This window comes from Sinocyclocheilus rhinocerous, unplaced genomic scaffold, assembly GCF_001515625.1.
Source record: "Sinocyclocheilus rhinocerous isolate Xijiao unplaced genomic scaffold, SAMN03320098_v1.1 scaffold3194, whole genome shotgun sequence".
In the NCBI taxonomy this organism is placed as follows: Eukaryota; Metazoa; Chordata; class Actinopteri; order Cypriniformes; family Cyprinidae; genus Sinocyclocheilus; species Sinocyclocheilus rhinocerous.
This window is the reverse complement of record NW_015653458.1, coordinates 231,098-247,812: the sequence shown is the minus strand read 5'-3', so window position 1 is coordinate 247,812 and position 16,715 is coordinate 231,098. Positions and strand designations below refer to the sequence as shown.

At 37.6% G+C, this 16,715-nt stretch overlaps 2 protein-coding genes across 5 annotated transcripts; one reads left to right on the top strand and one right to left on the bottom strand.

Moving 5' to 3' along the window:
* Positions 1 to 296: 296 nt before the first annotated feature.
* Positions 297 to 7,345, bottom strand: LOC107715758 (TRAF-type zinc finger domain-containing protein 1-like). Of its 2 annotated transcripts, none has more exons than XM_016521952.1 (11): positions 6,880 to 7,345; positions 6,585 to 6,622; positions 5,867 to 6,002; positions 4,804 to 4,857; positions 4,321 to 4,726; positions 3,076 to 3,437; positions 2,358 to 2,606; positions 1,291 to 1,405; positions 946 to 1,156; positions 777 to 837; positions 297 to 637 (listed from the first exon to the last, which is right to left on the bottom strand). In XM_016521952.1, exons 2-11 carry the CDS (start codon positions 6,617 to 6,619, stop codon positions 599 to 601), a joined length of 1,668 nt encoding a protein of 555 aa, XP_016377438.1. In that variant the 5' UTR covers positions 6,620 to 6,622; positions 6,880 to 7,345; the 3' UTR covers positions 297 to 598. The 2 variants fall into 2 exon arrangements, with proteins under 2 accessions (XP_016377438.1, XP_016377437.1); XM_016521951.1 differs by lacking the exon at positions 6,880 to 7,345 and adding an exon at positions 6,729 to 6,753.
* A 520-nt stretch (positions 7,346 to 7,865) lies between these two features.
* LOC107715757 (TNF receptor-associated factor 2-like) lies at positions 7,866 to 16,601 on the top strand. 3 transcript variants are annotated; one of them, XM_016521948.1, is made up of 11 exons: positions 7,866 to 8,080; positions 8,329 to 8,579; positions 8,915 to 8,993; positions 9,949 to 10,047; positions 10,268 to 10,429; positions 10,603 to 10,677; positions 10,797 to 10,871; positions 10,967 to 11,467; positions 11,550 to 11,727; positions 11,876 to 12,024; positions 13,382 to 16,601. In XM_016521948.1, the coding sequence occupies exons 2-11, from the start codon at positions 8,392 to 8,394 to the stop codon at positions 13,598 to 13,600; spliced, it is 1,725 nt and encodes a 574-aa protein (XP_016377434.1). In that variant the 5' UTR covers positions 7,866 to 8,080; positions 8,329 to 8,391; the 3' UTR covers positions 13,601 to 16,601. The 3 variants fall into 3 exon arrangements, with proteins under 3 accessions (XP_016377434.1, XP_016377436.1, XP_016377435.1); XM_016521950.1 differs by lacking the exon at positions 13,382 to 16,601 and having other exon boundaries at positions 11,876 to 12,110; XM_016521949.1 differs by lacking the exon at positions 7,866 to 8,080 and having other exon boundaries at positions 8,118 to 8,579.
* Positions 16,602 to 16,715: the final 114 nt, after the last annotated feature.

The window sequence follows — 16,715 nt, the reverse complement described above, 5'->3', positions numbered from 1 at the left end:
GTCATTTCTGCAGCACTTCACAATACAGTTCTGTAACATTAGTGAATACGTTCAGTATTTTACAGCATTTATTAATCATTGTTAATAAAAATTAATGAATATAATATTGGTCATTAGTGCATTATTAGTTCACAATGCATTATGAACTAATAATATTAACATACACAACTGTTAATGTTAAAATGTATATGTAAAAAATAATATTAACCAGGATTAATAAATGCAGCATTGTTTACTGTTTATGTTAACTAGTTCATTAACTAATGTATAAAACAAAACAGTAAAGTGTTATGGGAGTTTCTATATTTATGCTATAATGTGTGTAAAAAAAAAACTTTTTCCAACGTCTCTGAAACAAAGATAAAATAGCAAAGCTCAAAGCAACATTTAAAATCACATACAAACACCATAGAAAAAAAATACAATGAAGAAAAAAAAACCTAGTCCAATTAAAGAAATACAAGCCAAAGAATTAATAAATTCACCTGGACATGTAAATGTTTTACAGACACAAACATAATAGTCTATAGGCAGTAATAACAGGTCACTGCTTTAAGTTACAGAGACTCAGAAGATTGGTGAGACTCTTCCCCCTTTTCTACTCCTCCTCTTTTTCAACATTATGTTTTTTAGGCACCTGGAGATAAAAATGTAATGTAGAACATTTCAAAAAGTATTAGTAGAATCAAATATCTGATAACATCATCTAATATATCCTGCATGCAGGTCTCTTCCAAATTTTTGTTTTATGTTCCTGTAACAATTCACATACATACCTTCGGTGTCTCTGTGTTTTTATCACTCCTTCTACCTTCCAGTCTTCCTCTGTGTGGAGGTCTGTCATGGGAAAAAGAAAAAAAAAACATTTTAGTTTCAATGTAACTTTTCTCTTAACATTGTATCATGTGTACATAGAAATTATTTCAGAAAAATATTTAAGCATACCCCGAAGTGGTTGTAGAACGGGGCTTGAGGCTGTCATTGAGGTACGTGTTGGCTTCTACTGCTCTGCCACTTTGGTTCCTGCTCTTCACCTGCTGCTCAGCATTCGTGTTCTTTGTGTTACTGTAGGCTGAGGGCAGCCACTGGTCCAAACCTGAGGTGCCTCTCTGCCACCCGTGAGCCGTCTGCTGCAGGAGCTCCTCATCAGGGTCAGCTGCAGTAAGATACAGAGGTACGACTGATTACATACGGATTTAAAACACATACCGTATATATTTGGTAAATAAGTAGTAAAATCAATAAGTAGATTACAAGATGAGGTTGTGTTCATCTATTCTGGTGGCTCACCTTGATGTCTCACCCTTCTCTGCCTCTCGTGGGCCTCTTTGGTGGTGTGGTGTGGTTTCAGTGGAGACAATCCGTCGATTGAATAAGCTGTCTGGGGCCGGAGGTCACACTTGTCCTGTACAGTATAACAAGATTGAAGAGTATCAACTAAATGGTGGGCTCCATTTCTGCTCTACTTTCACAAAAGTGCTTAAACATACTTGCAGAAACAAATCATGAATGATACAAAACATATTAGATGTAAACCCAAGGGAAATTTGACACATTTTTATAAAATACTTAAATACTTTTTATAAATTACTTAAAGGCAGGGTAGGTGATTTGGTTCAAAAACATTTTTATGCTGGTTGAAAGTCTCTTCTCATCCAGATAGCAATCACTAAGTTAAATGGTCTAAATGTATTTATATCGTCTGTGGAAGGCATAGGACAATAAAATGTTTGCCCAATCATATCCCTCAGTCCGAGGACTACGATAGGCTGTACTACCTGCCTGTCAACGTATGTATTTGCATACCTCTGCGCACCCTGTTCACACAGACATATTATAATAATATTAAATAGTATTCTTTTGTAGATATCTACCATAACATTTATGAAGCTTCTCTTTACAAAACTATGTAAATGTTTTCTGACAATGTTTTAAAACAAAAATTTCATATGAATTGTAATGAGTGCCTATTTTGTGGAGATGATGTAGTATTTTATTTTATTTATAATAATTTTCACAAAAGAAATTGGGGGTGACATTCACATTTAGAACGTTAGAAATATATAGTGCCTGACTTGAATTAATATAAAACATCTCAGAATTGAATGTGTGGACAATAATTTCCTATCATTCCAAAACGATTTAGTGCCATTTTTACAGATTTTTAACCTATATGTGTAACAAAAATGTCCTACAATTATGCCATATTTGAAAGTCGTCTTTAAAAATTTTGCCTTTGTATATTTTATATGTATTATTTCTTGTTGCCGTTCAGCATCTTTGATTCTATGTGTCTATATGTAAAACTTTATTAGTAAGACCTGTTATGTACTGGAGAAAAACACAGGTTGTTATACCTGATGGTGAAAGAGCACACCCTCTTCCAAGGCAACACCACAAAACTCACAAGGAATGAGTACGTCGCCCTCAGCGGGGCTGGAGGAGGAACTGTAGGAGAGCGGCGAAACGGAGTGGGGCAGGGTGGGCGGACTGGGTGTGTGGGGAGGAATGACATGACTAGCCCCTTGAGTGATGATTTCTTCATTTTGAAGAGAAGGAGCTTGTTTACTGAAGGACGCAATAGCAGAGGCTGGGCTGCAGCCGGTCTAGAAGACAAAAAACGAATATTTACTTTATGCTGGCCACTAAAGGCAAAAATCCAAAACAAGTGACTCAGATAACACACCCCTCCTCTATGGCCTCAGAAAGAGGAGAAGAATCTGACTGAAAGAAGCTAGAGAAGCTAGAGAAGCTAGAGGGCTGAAATTCGAGGAGGTTCCCATGGAAACTAAACACCACATTGTGAAACAATAGAGACCCGACAAGAAGGAATGGAGGAATGGAATATTCAACATCAGTGCTGACATTACAATAGCCTGCCATGAAGAACATGGCTTATGTTGTACTCCGTTAACAGAGATCTGTAATGGCACTCAAAAGAGGGGACTCTAAAGTACCAATGTGGCTGATGCAACTTCACACTTGCCGGCTCTATCAAGACACAAGAGGCCTGGCTTAAATATCAGGCCAAGAGGGAGTGTAACGTGATGGGATGATTGGGGCTTCATCACTTACCTGGTGTAAGATAAGGTCTTCCTCTGGAAAGAGCTCTTCACAGAACTCACAAGGTAGCATGATGTTTGAGGAGGGGCTGTGGCCCACGGTCGGATTGATTTTAGGGGAGGCCGCAGTGCAGTTGTTTTTAGTGTTGGAGGAGAGCTGGGAAGTGAGATTGCTATGGGCTGGTGTCCTTCCCAGGCGACGGTCCCACACATCAGTCCACACGCCCTCCTGACGGGGGTCCTCCAAGTCACCTTCACTCTGCAGGCTGAGGGCCAGCATGTAGTCCAGACTGGAGGACTCATAGTCTGGCAGTTGTCCCAGAGACCACAGCAGGTTGTTGTTGTTGTTCCCCAGCTCAGTTTCCTGATCCAGCACTGAGGAAATGAGCAGAGTGGAAGGTTATTTCTTTTTTGCTCGAACATCCTGTTAATACCCGATGAAAGCTCCCATCGTATTCAACAACATGTTTAAAACCCATTCAAAATCCATTATGTTTATTGTAGGGATGAACTGATATGACAACTCTGACTCATTCAATGTTATGGCCAATATTTAAATGTACACTATTTTTTTACATTACATTTCACATTTATGCAGTTTGCAGATGGTTTTATCCAAAGTAAGTGGACAAATGGATTTTGTCGAAATAATTTAAAAATTAAATACTAAAAATGAAAACCAATAATTTTACATGCTACAAGTAAATTTAGGCATAAAAACATTATAAAGTAGAGTTCTAAAAATTGATATTCAATTTGAGATTTGCTAAATGTCACATTTAACAGTGTTATTAAATTATTATTAGTTTTTAAAGATTAACTTCAAGTGTTAGATGACAACAAAAGTAATCTAAAGGCATCTTTACGCATCTTCTTTGTGTCTGCTCAATATTCTGTGTGAAGACACAATGCAGCATAAAAGCCAGATTAAATGATTACTGCTCTGAGCCTCTGACCCACCTCAGCCCCTAGTATAACCCTAGTAATGTAGTTTTAATTGCTGTGTAAATGTATTTATGCCACCTCTGAGCAGGATTAAACAGTCTGTGTAAAGACACCTAATTGCCAATTCAGACGCATTTCTGTGCCTCATTTGCAATGTAAAGTTGGTAAAAATAGGGGAAATTCACAATTAGATATCCAATATCAACAGACTTGATCAATTTAAAAAATGTCTGTCAAGGTTATATCGTGCATCCCTAGTTTATGGTGAATATTTTTTGTGAATAAGGACTAAAACAGCCAGACGGATACCTACAATAAGCAAAATCACTGTTCCTTGTTTCTGCGTTTCTCCTGGTTCCTCCCCTCACTGTTCCTCTGGTGCTGTTGTGTAGTCTGTCCTCCAAGGGTCGTGGTGGACCCCTGCGTTCTGCTGCCCCCGTGCTGTTATTATTGTGTATTAGGTTATGGATTGAGTGCGCCTCAAACCATGCTCCAGGAGACTGAGCCCCTGCCCTACTACTGTGCCTCTCCTGAGGTGGAGTCAGACTTCCGCACAGGGCTGGATGGATGTGTTGTTCTCTCAGCATAACGTTACACTTGCAGATGGGGCAGGGCTCGGTGCGGGTCCCACAGTAATCCTCGTGCTCTTTAGCCTGAAAGGAGGCCACTTCCAGATCACAGAACTGACACGGGACCAGTCGATGACTGCACTCTGACCTCTGAGAGGGGTAAGAAGTGTCAAATCTACAGAACTCATCAATGAAAACAGCGATATGCATAACTGTTTATATTGTACCTGGTGGACCTCCATGAATCTTTTCTCTATCTTTAATCCACATTTGCACTGCTCCTGTAAAAAGAGTTTTAGATTTTATAAAACTTAAATTTAGCAGCCTGGGGAGAAGAACAACTCATTTTCTGTTTCATTCTGCAATATACATAACATGAACGCTATATGTAAGTTAATGCTATTTAAAACAATGCTGCTATTCAATATATTCCACAGTCTGAAGCGAAATTTGTGATCACCTTTTCTTTTCTATTGTTATGTATATCTGAGTGAAAAGTCTTCTCTAACAAGAAAAAAGTACGGCTGGACTTGTTTTTGTCTGGAATTAATTGGATCACGGTTGTTAGCTAATTGCTGCGATCTCATATGATTGACAGGTTGCGAGAAGAGATGTCGCTGCAAGAGGGAGATTAAGTTAATGTTTTTGATTAAAGATTGCATTGGCACATTATTTAAAAAAAAAATAATGATGTGCATAGATAAATCACATAAAATAAACACTGCAATATTCTATTACAAAATAGAATAGTCAATTTTGATTTGATAATGACTCCTTGTTACAGTGTAATTATACATTTAAATACTGAGTAATATTAATTAACTACATGTACTTATTATATGTCAAGGTTAGGATTAGGGTTTGGCTTAGGGTTACTTGCATGTAATTATGCATAATTAATTGTTATTATAATTGTAAGTACACGTAACGTGTAACAAGGACACTACACTAAAATAAAGTTACCTTTTTTATCATCACTGTTTTGACTCCATTGACCTTCATTATACAAAAATTCTTCAAAATATTTTGTGTGTGTGTTTGTGTTAAGCAGAATAAAGTCATGCTGGTTTAGATAAACATTATGGGACAGTAAACTGAAAAAAAAAAATAATAATAATACAATTTTAATCTGATTCTCACAACCTACAGTTATTTGCGAACGTGACATTTTTTTTTCCAGAAGATTTTCTTCAAAGTTTTTTTATTCATGTCCACAGCACTCTGACTAAAGTCTTTAGGGATATTATCAAATATACAGTCGTTTAATCATACACCATGGCCGGATCGTACCTCTGCATGGTCCATCTCTTTGTGCTGCGCAAGCTCAGCATGGGGAAAAGGCTCCTGGCACACCTCACAAAGAGCAATATTGCGCCGACAGTGGATCTCATGTGTTGTAAAGTTGGCTTCTGGAATGTCATGCTTGCTAGAGACAGAGAGCATATCATGATCAGTTGGTTGACACAATATTGGTTCTAGAAACACCACAATTGCCCTTGTGTCCTTGACTAAGACTAAACTGATGGTTACTCCTGGGAAGCTGTCACTGTAAAAATTATAACACAAGTTGCTTTGGATAAAAGTGTGTCATCCAAACACTGGCTGCTGTACAGCCAGGTGGACTGATGGGAGGGACTGGTAACTCATAACACACCTAAGTGAAAGCCAAAGGTCGTCTAATAAAACGAAACTACAAAACAGCATTCCTTATCCAAAGGAATAGTTCACCCAAAAATAAAAACTATGTTCTCGCCCTCAAGGTTTTCCAAACCTGTTTGACTTTCTTTCTTACGTGCAACACAGAAGATAATATTAGGCAAAATGACAGAACATGTCACCATTCACTTTCATTTGAAAAAAAAAAATGAAAAGATGAAATGAATGTGAATGGTGACTGAAACTGTCATTCTGACTAACATCTTTTGTGCTTTACGTGGGGAAAAAGCATGTGGGCACGTGAAATGACGATATGATTTTCACTTATTTCTATGTATTTATTTTTACTTACCAATTACTGCAAAACTGGGTATTTTCTTCGGCCATAGTCTGTGTGGAAAACCCATGAAACACATACTGTATATAAGTGTTTCTGGCTTAAACTAAATAAAATGTCCTTAATAAAATATAGATGGTAAAAGGGGAAAAAATACACCATAATATAGATTGTACTTCGCTCTCCTCCGACTTTTAAATGAATTGGGAGTTCATTCCATGAAAACATTAAACAAACATCATATGATTTATACTTTCTGTTTTTTTCCTTAAAACAGCTCAAATTAGACATACTAACATCACACACTTACCTTATTATTGCCGAAGCTTGTAAGCGACCACCTGAAGCTGCAGTTTCGGTAGAGAAGTAAACTAATAGTAACGTTACTTTTCGTCCTTGTTCTCGGTCCCAGAACGAGTAACTGTTAAGCGTTAAAGGAATTATTCAATGAAATGAAGACGGTCAACAGTGTTTAGCCCACAAAACTGAATAGGCACCAGGGTATTTTAAATAGCTGCTTTGAAGTCTGATTAGTGTAATCTAAATGCCTGGGCTGCCATCTCGAAGAGTGTCCATTGCTGGCCTGCTATAACGCACACTACAATACTAGGTCATGAGATTCGAGATATTAGACTCTGTACATCTACACAGAAACAAGTAATAAACTACTACTGGCCTGAGGTAGATCTGTGCCAGCTACCGCAATGATCGGTTTAGCTTTCGTTTCGTGCCACAGTATCAACAAGCGTCCGTATCCGTGAAAAAAGCACGACTGACCGATGGTGACGAAGATATTATTTTTTAATATTTTCAAAATAAAAGACGAAGATGCTCGGCAAAAATACTTGGCAAATAACGAATGGTGGAAAGTAGCTCCACTGCAAAATATGATAAATCTTTGTTTGACGTTTTTATCTTGACGATTTTATTTTTTTATTTTTCCTAAAAAGTGAAAAAATCAGAAGGAAATTTTTAAACTTTTATTGGGTTATTTTATTAAATCAAAAAGAATACATCGTATAGGTTAATATTATATATAATTATATATTGCTTTATCTTTAGAAAAACAACAACAACAGTAGTACTAGTAGTAGTAGTAGTAATACTACTACTAATTATTATTATTATTGTTGTTGTTTTGTTGTATTTTAAATATGCATTCTATTATATGTTATTGTATTATTTGTTATAATTGTTCAATAAAAGACAGAACAATGTATAATGCCAGAAGACTTTTATTTTGTCATTTTAATACATTAAAGTTTCTAGCTTCACTTATTTTGTCATCATTCGCCCTCTAGTGGACGCTACCATCCATGATCGGCTAGAGAGAGAACACGACGCCTACAGTTAACTCACATTTTTGAGGAACACTATAAACAATATTATTAATTATAATAAATTATGATTATACTTATGACTGCACACGGCAAGAACGCTGAATGTATTTGATAAAATGTTTCACAGCACTGCAGGAGGAGGTTTTATAATGTTCGTTGGACCATAAAATGGTAGGACATATGTGATTTTAAAACGTAACAAAATTAATTGTTATGAAAATAATCCGAGATCCCAACAACAGTAAATGCACCTTGCTACTATAAAACTTTATTAAGACGATGGTATTATTTTGTCATAGTCATGCCTGTATAAACATTAACGTAAACCGTGCGTGTATTTAGACGTATTTAACTATGCACAGTAAGTTAATCCTTTCATGTGACACAGTGCAAAATCGTGTGTTTACAACCCCTTTCAGTGAAATGTGTAGAAAGATCCGTGTCTCTTCTCCGGAGCCTGGTCACATGCGCGATCGGGAATAATGGCTGCACAGGAACCCTCACCACCATCTTCATTAGAAGGCAACAAACCTGGCTTCCCAAAGAAAATACTCGCCAACAAGCTGGAGGACAAGCATCTGTGCAATATCTGTCTGAAAATCCTTAGGAGACCGTTGCAGGCGCAGTGCGGACATCGTTTCTGTTCTTATTGTTTTAATAAAGCAGTGAGGTAAGCGGCATTCAGTCCAGATGGCCCACCTGACACGACACAACAAAAGATGAACACGAGCTGTCAGGCCTCCCTTGCCATTTTTATGGTATATTTTATGAGCGTACAAGCAGTAAACGTTGCTTCAGATCGGGGAACATAAATAAATGCAGGCTGTCAGGTTGTGTTCCGCTTCAGGTTTAGCTGGGCGAGGTGTAAACTACAATAGCCAGACTTGCAGCTATTGTCAAAATCAACTCTTTTATTATATGTGGTGTGTCACTGCCTTTGTATTTATACGTTTTTTTTTTCTTGTGTGTGTCTGTGTGTATGAAACGTTTCCTTTTCCATCGCAGCTCCGGACCACAGAAATGCAGTGCCTGTATAAATGAGGACATATTTGAAGAACCAACATCAATTTTGAAACAGGGCTGTGTAAGTATTCGTTTTATTATAAAGAACGATTTAAATGGTAGGAAAATCGCCTTGAAATATTTTTAGTAATGATAGCCCTTCCACAAATAAAAATAAAGTGATGATTAAAATACCATAATCACTGTAGTTTCCACTAAAATACCACATCTACTAAAATACTGTTACTATGGTAAAACCACAATACATTTATGTTTTGTATATTTCTGACTTTTTTTGTAACCGTGGTGGCTAATACAAAGTTACTTAAGTAATTGGAAAAATATCCAGTTTTACTACAATACAATTGTTCGATTTTTAAATTATCTGAAGTACAGTTTGTACAGTACCTGTAGTAACATATGTGGCAGAAGCTGTGACTTCCTCTGAAGTTTTTCGGAAGGGTGGTGGCAAATGTTAAAGTGAAAGTTGTTTCAAACCTGACTTGTTGGGTGAAATGACAAAGCTTTTATGGGCCATTCACTTTCGTTTTATGGGGATAAAGATGCAATGAAAGTGAATAGTGACTGAGGCAGGCAGTCCTCACAATTGTTATTTTTAGGTGAACTATCCCATTAATAATAATTATGTTATAGGTTTTTAAATGAGTGAGTATATTTTCATAAATTAAATAATTAGGTAGGGAATAAATCTCTTTTCTTTTCAAGATTTTAGGCAGTCAGTTTTTATACATTGAAGACAATGACAACTATATTGATAACAATAACAGTAAAGGTTTAATACACATTGTAATTCTACAAGAATAGAAAAATCCACACCACAGAGGAACAATATTATTGAAATATTTTTTCCTGTGCGCATATAGTAAACAGAATGTTATCGTCCATTGGTGTGAATGATAATATATTTATTTTTGTAGTGAACTGTGTGAACAGGCCTTAACCCATTTTTCACTGTCAGTAATGAGACACATGAAAGTTGAAATATTTTACTTTCACTATATGCAATTTCTTTTTAGGCTTTTCCTGATAATGCTGCCAAAAGAGAAGTTGAAGCTCTTGAAGCTGTTTGCATCAATGAGGAATGCAGCTGGACAGGCACCATCAAAGAATATGAGGTACTGTGTGTCCCTTCCCTGCTTTATAAAACTGCTTTAACCACCAACCCACCACAAACCCACCAACAAACTAGCTTGACCAGACTGGGAGACCAACTAAGACCAGCAAATTTCTTTCTTACTTTCTTTTTTTTCAGTGTTTTGTCTTTCAGTGTTGTTTGCATTTTACAAATAGTTTTAAATGACATTCACCATCTGTGTGGCTCTTTATCTCTCAAAGGCAAACCATGAGGGAAAGTGTGACTTCAGGATCCTTCCCTGCCCATCATGCAAAGAACTTCTAAGAGCCAACGAACTTGAACGTCACAATGAGAGAGAATGCCCAGAAAGGACTCTTAATTGTAAATACTGCAAGGAGCCATTCCATTTTAAAAACATTAAGGTAAGACTCTTTATTTTCTTATAAACAATAAAAATACTGAACTGTTTTTTCTTAAATATAATGTGAGGATAATTAATCAAGCATGAAAATAATCCTTTATTCATTCATGGCTTTCATTACATTTTTTTAGTTTTGGATTTTTGTGATACTACTAAGAATAGTTTCTTTTTTAGGCCCATGATGAGATATGCCCTAAATATCCCATGATTTGTGAAGGTTGTGCCAAGAAAAAAATTCCCAGAGAGAAAGTAAGTAAATAGTATTTAGGCTGTTTAATTTTTTTTTTAAATTATTTATATTGTTTTTTATGCTGAGAGAACATTTTCATAGTTACTTTCCTTTGGGTATCTATCTTTTCCTTCTGCAGTATGTGGACCACATTAAACTGTGCACCAAATTCCGAACACCTTGCAGATTTCACGTTGTAGGCTGTGATATGATGGTAGGTAATCTCACTTTTTCTCCATCCATTACACTTCATATCCATTTCGGTTCTACAAACGTTTTTTTAGCATCAGGCTCTCTGATTTTCTGTAGGTGGAAAAGGAGAAGATCCATGACCATGAGCAAGCCTGTTCCTACAAGCACTTAAACCTCCTATTGCACTTCATCATGGGCATCAAGGTGAACTTGGAGAGTCTGCAGCCTCAGAGTCTGGAACTGGCCAGCCATAAGATCCACGAGCTGCATCAGTCTCTGCGGGAGCTGGAGCAGAAGATGGGCCAGCTGAGTGGAGCAGGGGCTCCCGTGCAGGGGGCCTGTGCGCTACTGCCGCCACCGCCTGCTCCGACGCTCGGTACGTCTTTCACCCCACTCCCTACAGCCGTTGGGGCAGCCTTGGAGCTGCAGCTACACAGTGAGAAGACCAAAGTGGCGGAGCTCAGCCGCCGCTGTCAGGAGCTGGAGCTGAAGGTAAGCACCTTTGAGAACATTGTCTGCGTGCTCAACCGTGAGATGGAGCGCTCCGCCACCACCATGGAGGCCTATAACCGTCAGCACCGGCTTGACCAGGACAAGATTGAGATACTCAACAACAAGGTACAGTGTTTGATGGAAAGCAGATATGCATTTTTTTTAAGCCTGAGATATAGTTTCCTACAATATTAGATTTTTTATGCAGGTACGGCAGTTGGAGAGGACAGTAGGCCTTAGGGATCTCTCCATCGTGGAGATGGAGGCAAAGATGAGGGAGATGTCCGCTGCCACTTACGATGGTGTGTTTGTGTGGAAGATCTCCGACTTCTCGAAGAAGAGACAAGATGCTGTAGCCGGACGGGCACCTGCTATGTTCTCGCCTGGTATTTTTTATTTTGTATATTTTACTTTACTGTTACATATTAATTATTAAGAATAATATGAGGGATTGCTTGTGTTTGTCCTTCAGCTTTGATATAAACATCTAGATGTATGTCATCTCACTCCAAAGTGCCCTGTTGTGTTTTACAGCATTTTACACAAGCAAATATGGCTATAAGATGTGTTTGCGCATCTATCTGAATGGGGATGGGACGGGACGTGGTACACACTTGTCTCTGTTCTTCGTGGTGATGAGGGGACACAGTGATGCCTTGCTTAAGTGGCCTTTCAATCAGAAGGTCAGTCTGATCAACTTCTTACATTGTGTGTCTGGCCATTTTTTTGACCATTAATGAAATCCTGACAGACTTTTCAAATTCAATGATGTGCCTCTTCTTTTTTTTGTCCTGTTAATTTATTTTAAATTACATAAATGCAATTTGTGGTGTGACTTTCCAATAGCTTTCTGATATTAATGAATAAGAAAATAAGAAAATACTTGGAAAAAACACCTAGACCTTGAGTACACTTCCATGTATGTAAGGTGTAAGGAAAAGATATAATAGTTTTATTTATTAATTTTTTTAAGACTAATGCTCATCAAAGCTGCATTTATCTGATCAAAAATACAGTAAAAATCACTAATATTTCAAATGGTAATAAGATTTTACAATAAGTCTTTAATTTTAATATATATTATTTAGTTTTTTGTTTTTTTAATGTAATTTTTTCCTATGATGGCAAAGGTGAATTTACTCCAGTCTTCAGTGTCACATGATCCATCAGAAATCATTCTTATGTGCTGATTTGCTGCTCAAATTTTTATTTTATTTTATTATTATCAATGTTGAAAACAGTTGTGCTACTTGATATTTTTGTGGATATGACATACTTTTTTTTTTTTAAAGGGGTCATATGATGCGATTTCAATTTTTCCTTTCTCTTTGGAGTGTTACAAGCTCTTGGTGCATAAAGAAGATCTGTAAAGTTGCAAAGACTAAAGGCTCAAATCCAAAGAGATATTCTTTATAAAAGTTAAGAGTCAACCACGTCTACCTAAAATGGCTCGTTCTAACACGCGAAACTACTTTGTTTGGTCTTCCAAAAGAGGACACGACTAGAAATCAGTGGTTAAGTTGTATTTACAACACTGTTCCAGAACAGTTTAACCCAAATATCCAGATGTGTGCAGCACATAGATAGGACCTACAATAATGTTCAGTATTTGAAAAATAATGTGTTTTTTGAACATTAAAGCATGTCAACATATTCTGTTACACCAAATACACAAAATAATGATCTTTAAAAAAGCATCATATGACCCCTTTAAAAAAAAAAAACTGACCCCAAACTTTTGAATGATAGTGTTGTTTTTGCTTTTCACACATGACAACATGACATTTTTACAGTCATTAAATTTGTTTTATACCATTTTTAATGGTATTGTTTTAAACCATTTTTTGTCATTCACATATAATATGTGACCGTGGCTATTTTCCATCCCTTTGTGTTCTCAGTTTATGCTTTTTATGGGGTTCTTAATGTTCCTTCCACTGAATCATGAATGACTGGCTTCAAGCTTTGCATCCATTCATACCCGTGTAAACTCAGACCTTTTTGGTTATTCAAAAGTTTATCCAACACCTTGGTCCTTAGGTCACCCTCATGTTGCTGGATCAGAACAACAGGGAGCACATCATCGATGCCTTCCGGCCAGACATTTCCTCTTCCTCCTTCCAGAGGCCTGTGAGTGACATGAACATTGCCAGCGGCTGCCCTCTCTTCTGCCCTCTCTCCAAACTAGACACCAAGAACTCCTACATCCGAGATGACACCATCTTCATCAAGGCCATTGTTGACCTCACAGGCCTTTAAGGTGTCAGATGTTCACCATGCTCCTCTCTCCAGCCTGTAGTGGTTCTAGTGCAGTACTTTTTTTCCTGAGGCCTGTTCCCCTCGGTCCGAGCTCTTTGCTGTGCTCGCGTGAGCCCAAAGAGACTATGGTACCCAGTGCAATACTGCGCTGGGCGTGACGCCACTCTGCATTATGTACCAAAATTGTTCCTAGAGTTTGTGCAGTTCTACTGTAATATAGTTGCCCTTTGGGAACCTCCCACTCTCTCGTAGTGGGATAGCTGTCAGCTGTGATTGTAACGTAACTACTTGCCTGTGCCATAGATGTGGCACCTTGCCTTTTATAGAGATTGAGAAGACTTTCTCCACAAGACAGATGTCATTTCATTTCCAAGCGCTTGGCTTGTGTCGCACTCACTGTTTGGGTACTTTTTCCTTTCCTTAATGTCTGAGCTACTCGTAAGTGAATGTTTCGAGACGGACATGGATTCACACGAATGATGTCGATGCGTTCATTTTGCGACTGCGTAGTTAACTTGCTTCATACTCTGAGTATACGCATCGACTGTCTTCTGACATTCCCTTTGAGCATTTTGTGCCTCGAATCTTTCTCGTTTTCATTGGCTCTCTGTAGTGGTGGACATTGCTTGAATTCAAAGTGTAGAATTTGGGTTTTGATAACCTGCTTGTGAGTTGAGGAGTTTGTGTGTGTGTGTGAAGGTGTGATCTGTTTTTTGGCCTTCGTTTCCATTTTCGGTGTTCTTTGATGTATTAGTTTGCATGTTGGATCTGTGGAAGATGCATTCAAGTTAGCAGCAGACCAGGTTTACACCCTGAGCCTGAGAAGCGAAAGCAGTTTCATTGTAAAATCGCTGTTGAAGAAAACAACTAAATCACGCTGGTGTTAAAATAATCCAGTTTTGCTTTGGACCTCAAATGCCTCATCAGCCGACGTGGTTCTACGTGAATAAAAGATGCAGCCTTTAGCCTAAAGGTAGTGTAAGTAGGACAGATAATCTCGTGTGCTTTATTGTGATGTGGAAAGGCTGATGTCTGTTAGCATTTCGATGTTTTCTTGTGTTTTGGGGTGTTCTGTTGATATTGTGCTGCTTTGGGCAAACGTTATGGATGCCATTAAAACTATATGACTTGCTTTGGACCGTGCCCATCAGTATAAACCAAGCAGGTGTTTGAGAACTCGTAGTCATTGATTCCTGTCGTCTTTTTCCAAGAAAGACTGTGGGGTGTGCATTCTGTAAATGTGCTAGAAAAATGAGGAATGCGATTTGTTATGCCATTTTGAAGTAGCCTCAGTCCTTAATAAGACCGTAAGTTCAATGCATTTTGTCCATGAGATTATTTTTGGTTTATTTGCAACCAGAGAAGGCATTACTATACATATACAATGCATAACTCCTACATAAGGGCTTTTAGTATATACAGTACGTCTTCCATGTGAGCTTTTAGGTCTGGTTATTTTCTGAAACGGAGTCTGAGATGCGTTTTTAAGATGCCTTCATGCTACCAAAGCACCTGGGCCCAGCCTATTTTCAAACCAGTTCTCACAGATATCGAAACCTCTCTGTGCATGAGATGTTTTGATAGAGAAGAAAAAAACATATTGTAAAATATTGGTTTACTTTGTAGACCAACATTTTATTTGTATTGCTTTACCTTTTTTATCTGTTGATTGCGATGGAGTATATGACAGTTATACATGTGAGTGTGGTATATAATTAATTTAAGTATAAATAGATAAACTATACAGTGTACACAGTTTTACGACTGATGTAGCTGTGGATATGACAAATATGAATCATAAATATATATTATAGATTTACATCGATAATACATGTACTATTTCCTGTTGGGATGGTTTCAAAATGTGTTCGGGCTCTTTCTGGGCTTTGGTAAGTTCTCCTTCACTTTGGCAGCATCTTCTGAGGGAATGAGATTTTGAAAGATCTTCCGGTTTTTCCTCTCTCTCTCAAGAACCTGTCTACATAAATAAATCTCACCGTCATAGATTTCCTTGCTTGCTTTTTGCCCCAATGAGATTTCAAAGTACTTGTGTGGATAGTTCTACAGATGTGACGTGCCTCTGTAGCATAACTGCTTCTATACAAATGTTCTCTAATACATAGCTTTAGCTAACATTGCATGTGGCCAGGGTGTTGTATTGTAAATCATATTAATAATATTCTTTGAGATTTTTGGAAAACATACTTTTTATTGACCTGTTTTGAGTAGCCATCACATGATTTACTAGTAGTAGTGCACACATTTTAGCTTGTGCAATTATACAAGTGTCCTTCCTGTTCTTGAGTGTGAAACCTACTGTTTGCATTCACTCAATTTGGGCTCATGTTCATACACTGAAGAGGAGAATAGGAAATGCTTGACCTTACCTGGGTGAGAGCCCCCTTTATCTGTAAGAAATAATAGGTTAACTGACTCTGACTTGCGTTGTATTTTTGGATAAGCATGCACTAACACTAGAAATGCGCTATTTTTTAAGTTTTTGCGTACCGTTGAGTTTAAAACACACAGAAAGAATAATTTATGGAATCCAGGACTGGTTTTTTTTTCTTCTTCAGCTGACTAAGATTTGTATACTTTTTATTTCCAGGGTTGCATTTCATAGAAGTTGCTTTAATAATCAAACTTTCTACGTAACTTTGTATGCCTTTCTCATGGTGTCTCAGTGCCACTGATCTTCCCGATTCTGTTTTACAGAGCTAGAGATGTTACTGTGAAGGCACTGTGGGTTTCTTCCGCAAATTGTGGTAGTAGATGTGCCAAGGAAGGAACCTCTGTGTGATTCATCCTGTGTTATGATTTAATTCTCAGTGAAATCTAAAATAAAGTCTTTTCTGTTCTCTTCTTTCTGTTACATCACACATGTCCACATGGGGGTGCTCATGCACCATTGATCATTATGCACCGCGGGGTCATTTTAGGATGATGAGTTGAGCTTATCAGAGAATTGTTTCCTGTTAACTGTGATCCATATTAATGAGCGAATCAAAGGTATGTGTCCAAGCATCATCTCTAAATCACATAAATGCATTGCTCACTCTCTATTCCAGGAAATATGAGCTGTTATGGGGGTGTAATAAAGGGCTTCTCAGACTGA

Excerpts from the sequence above, each read along its gene's own strand:
- LOC107715758 (XM_016521951.1), bottom strand. Across the intron at positions 6,003-6,584 it reads ACCCAGTTTTGCAGTAATTG|CAAGCATGACATTCCAGAAG; the intron begins GTAAGTAAAAAT and ends CTCTGTCTCTAG. Across the intron at positions 4,727-4,803 it reads GATTCATGGAGGTCCACCAG|AGGTCAGAGTGCAGTCATCG; the intron begins GTACAATATAAA and ends TACCCCTCTCAG.
- LOC107715757 (XM_016521948.1), top strand. The coding sequence starts at position 8,392 with ATGGCTGCACAGGAACCCTCACCACCATCTTCATTAGAAGGCAACAAA. Across the intron at positions 8,580-8,914 it reads TGTTTTAATAAAGCAGTGAG|CTCCGGACCACAGAAATGCA; the intron begins GTAAGCGGCATT and ends TTTCCATCGCAG. Across the intron at positions 10,048-10,267 it reads GCACCATCAAAGAATATGAG|GCAAACCATGAGGGAAAGTG; the intron begins GTACTGTGTGTC and ends TATCTCTCAAAG.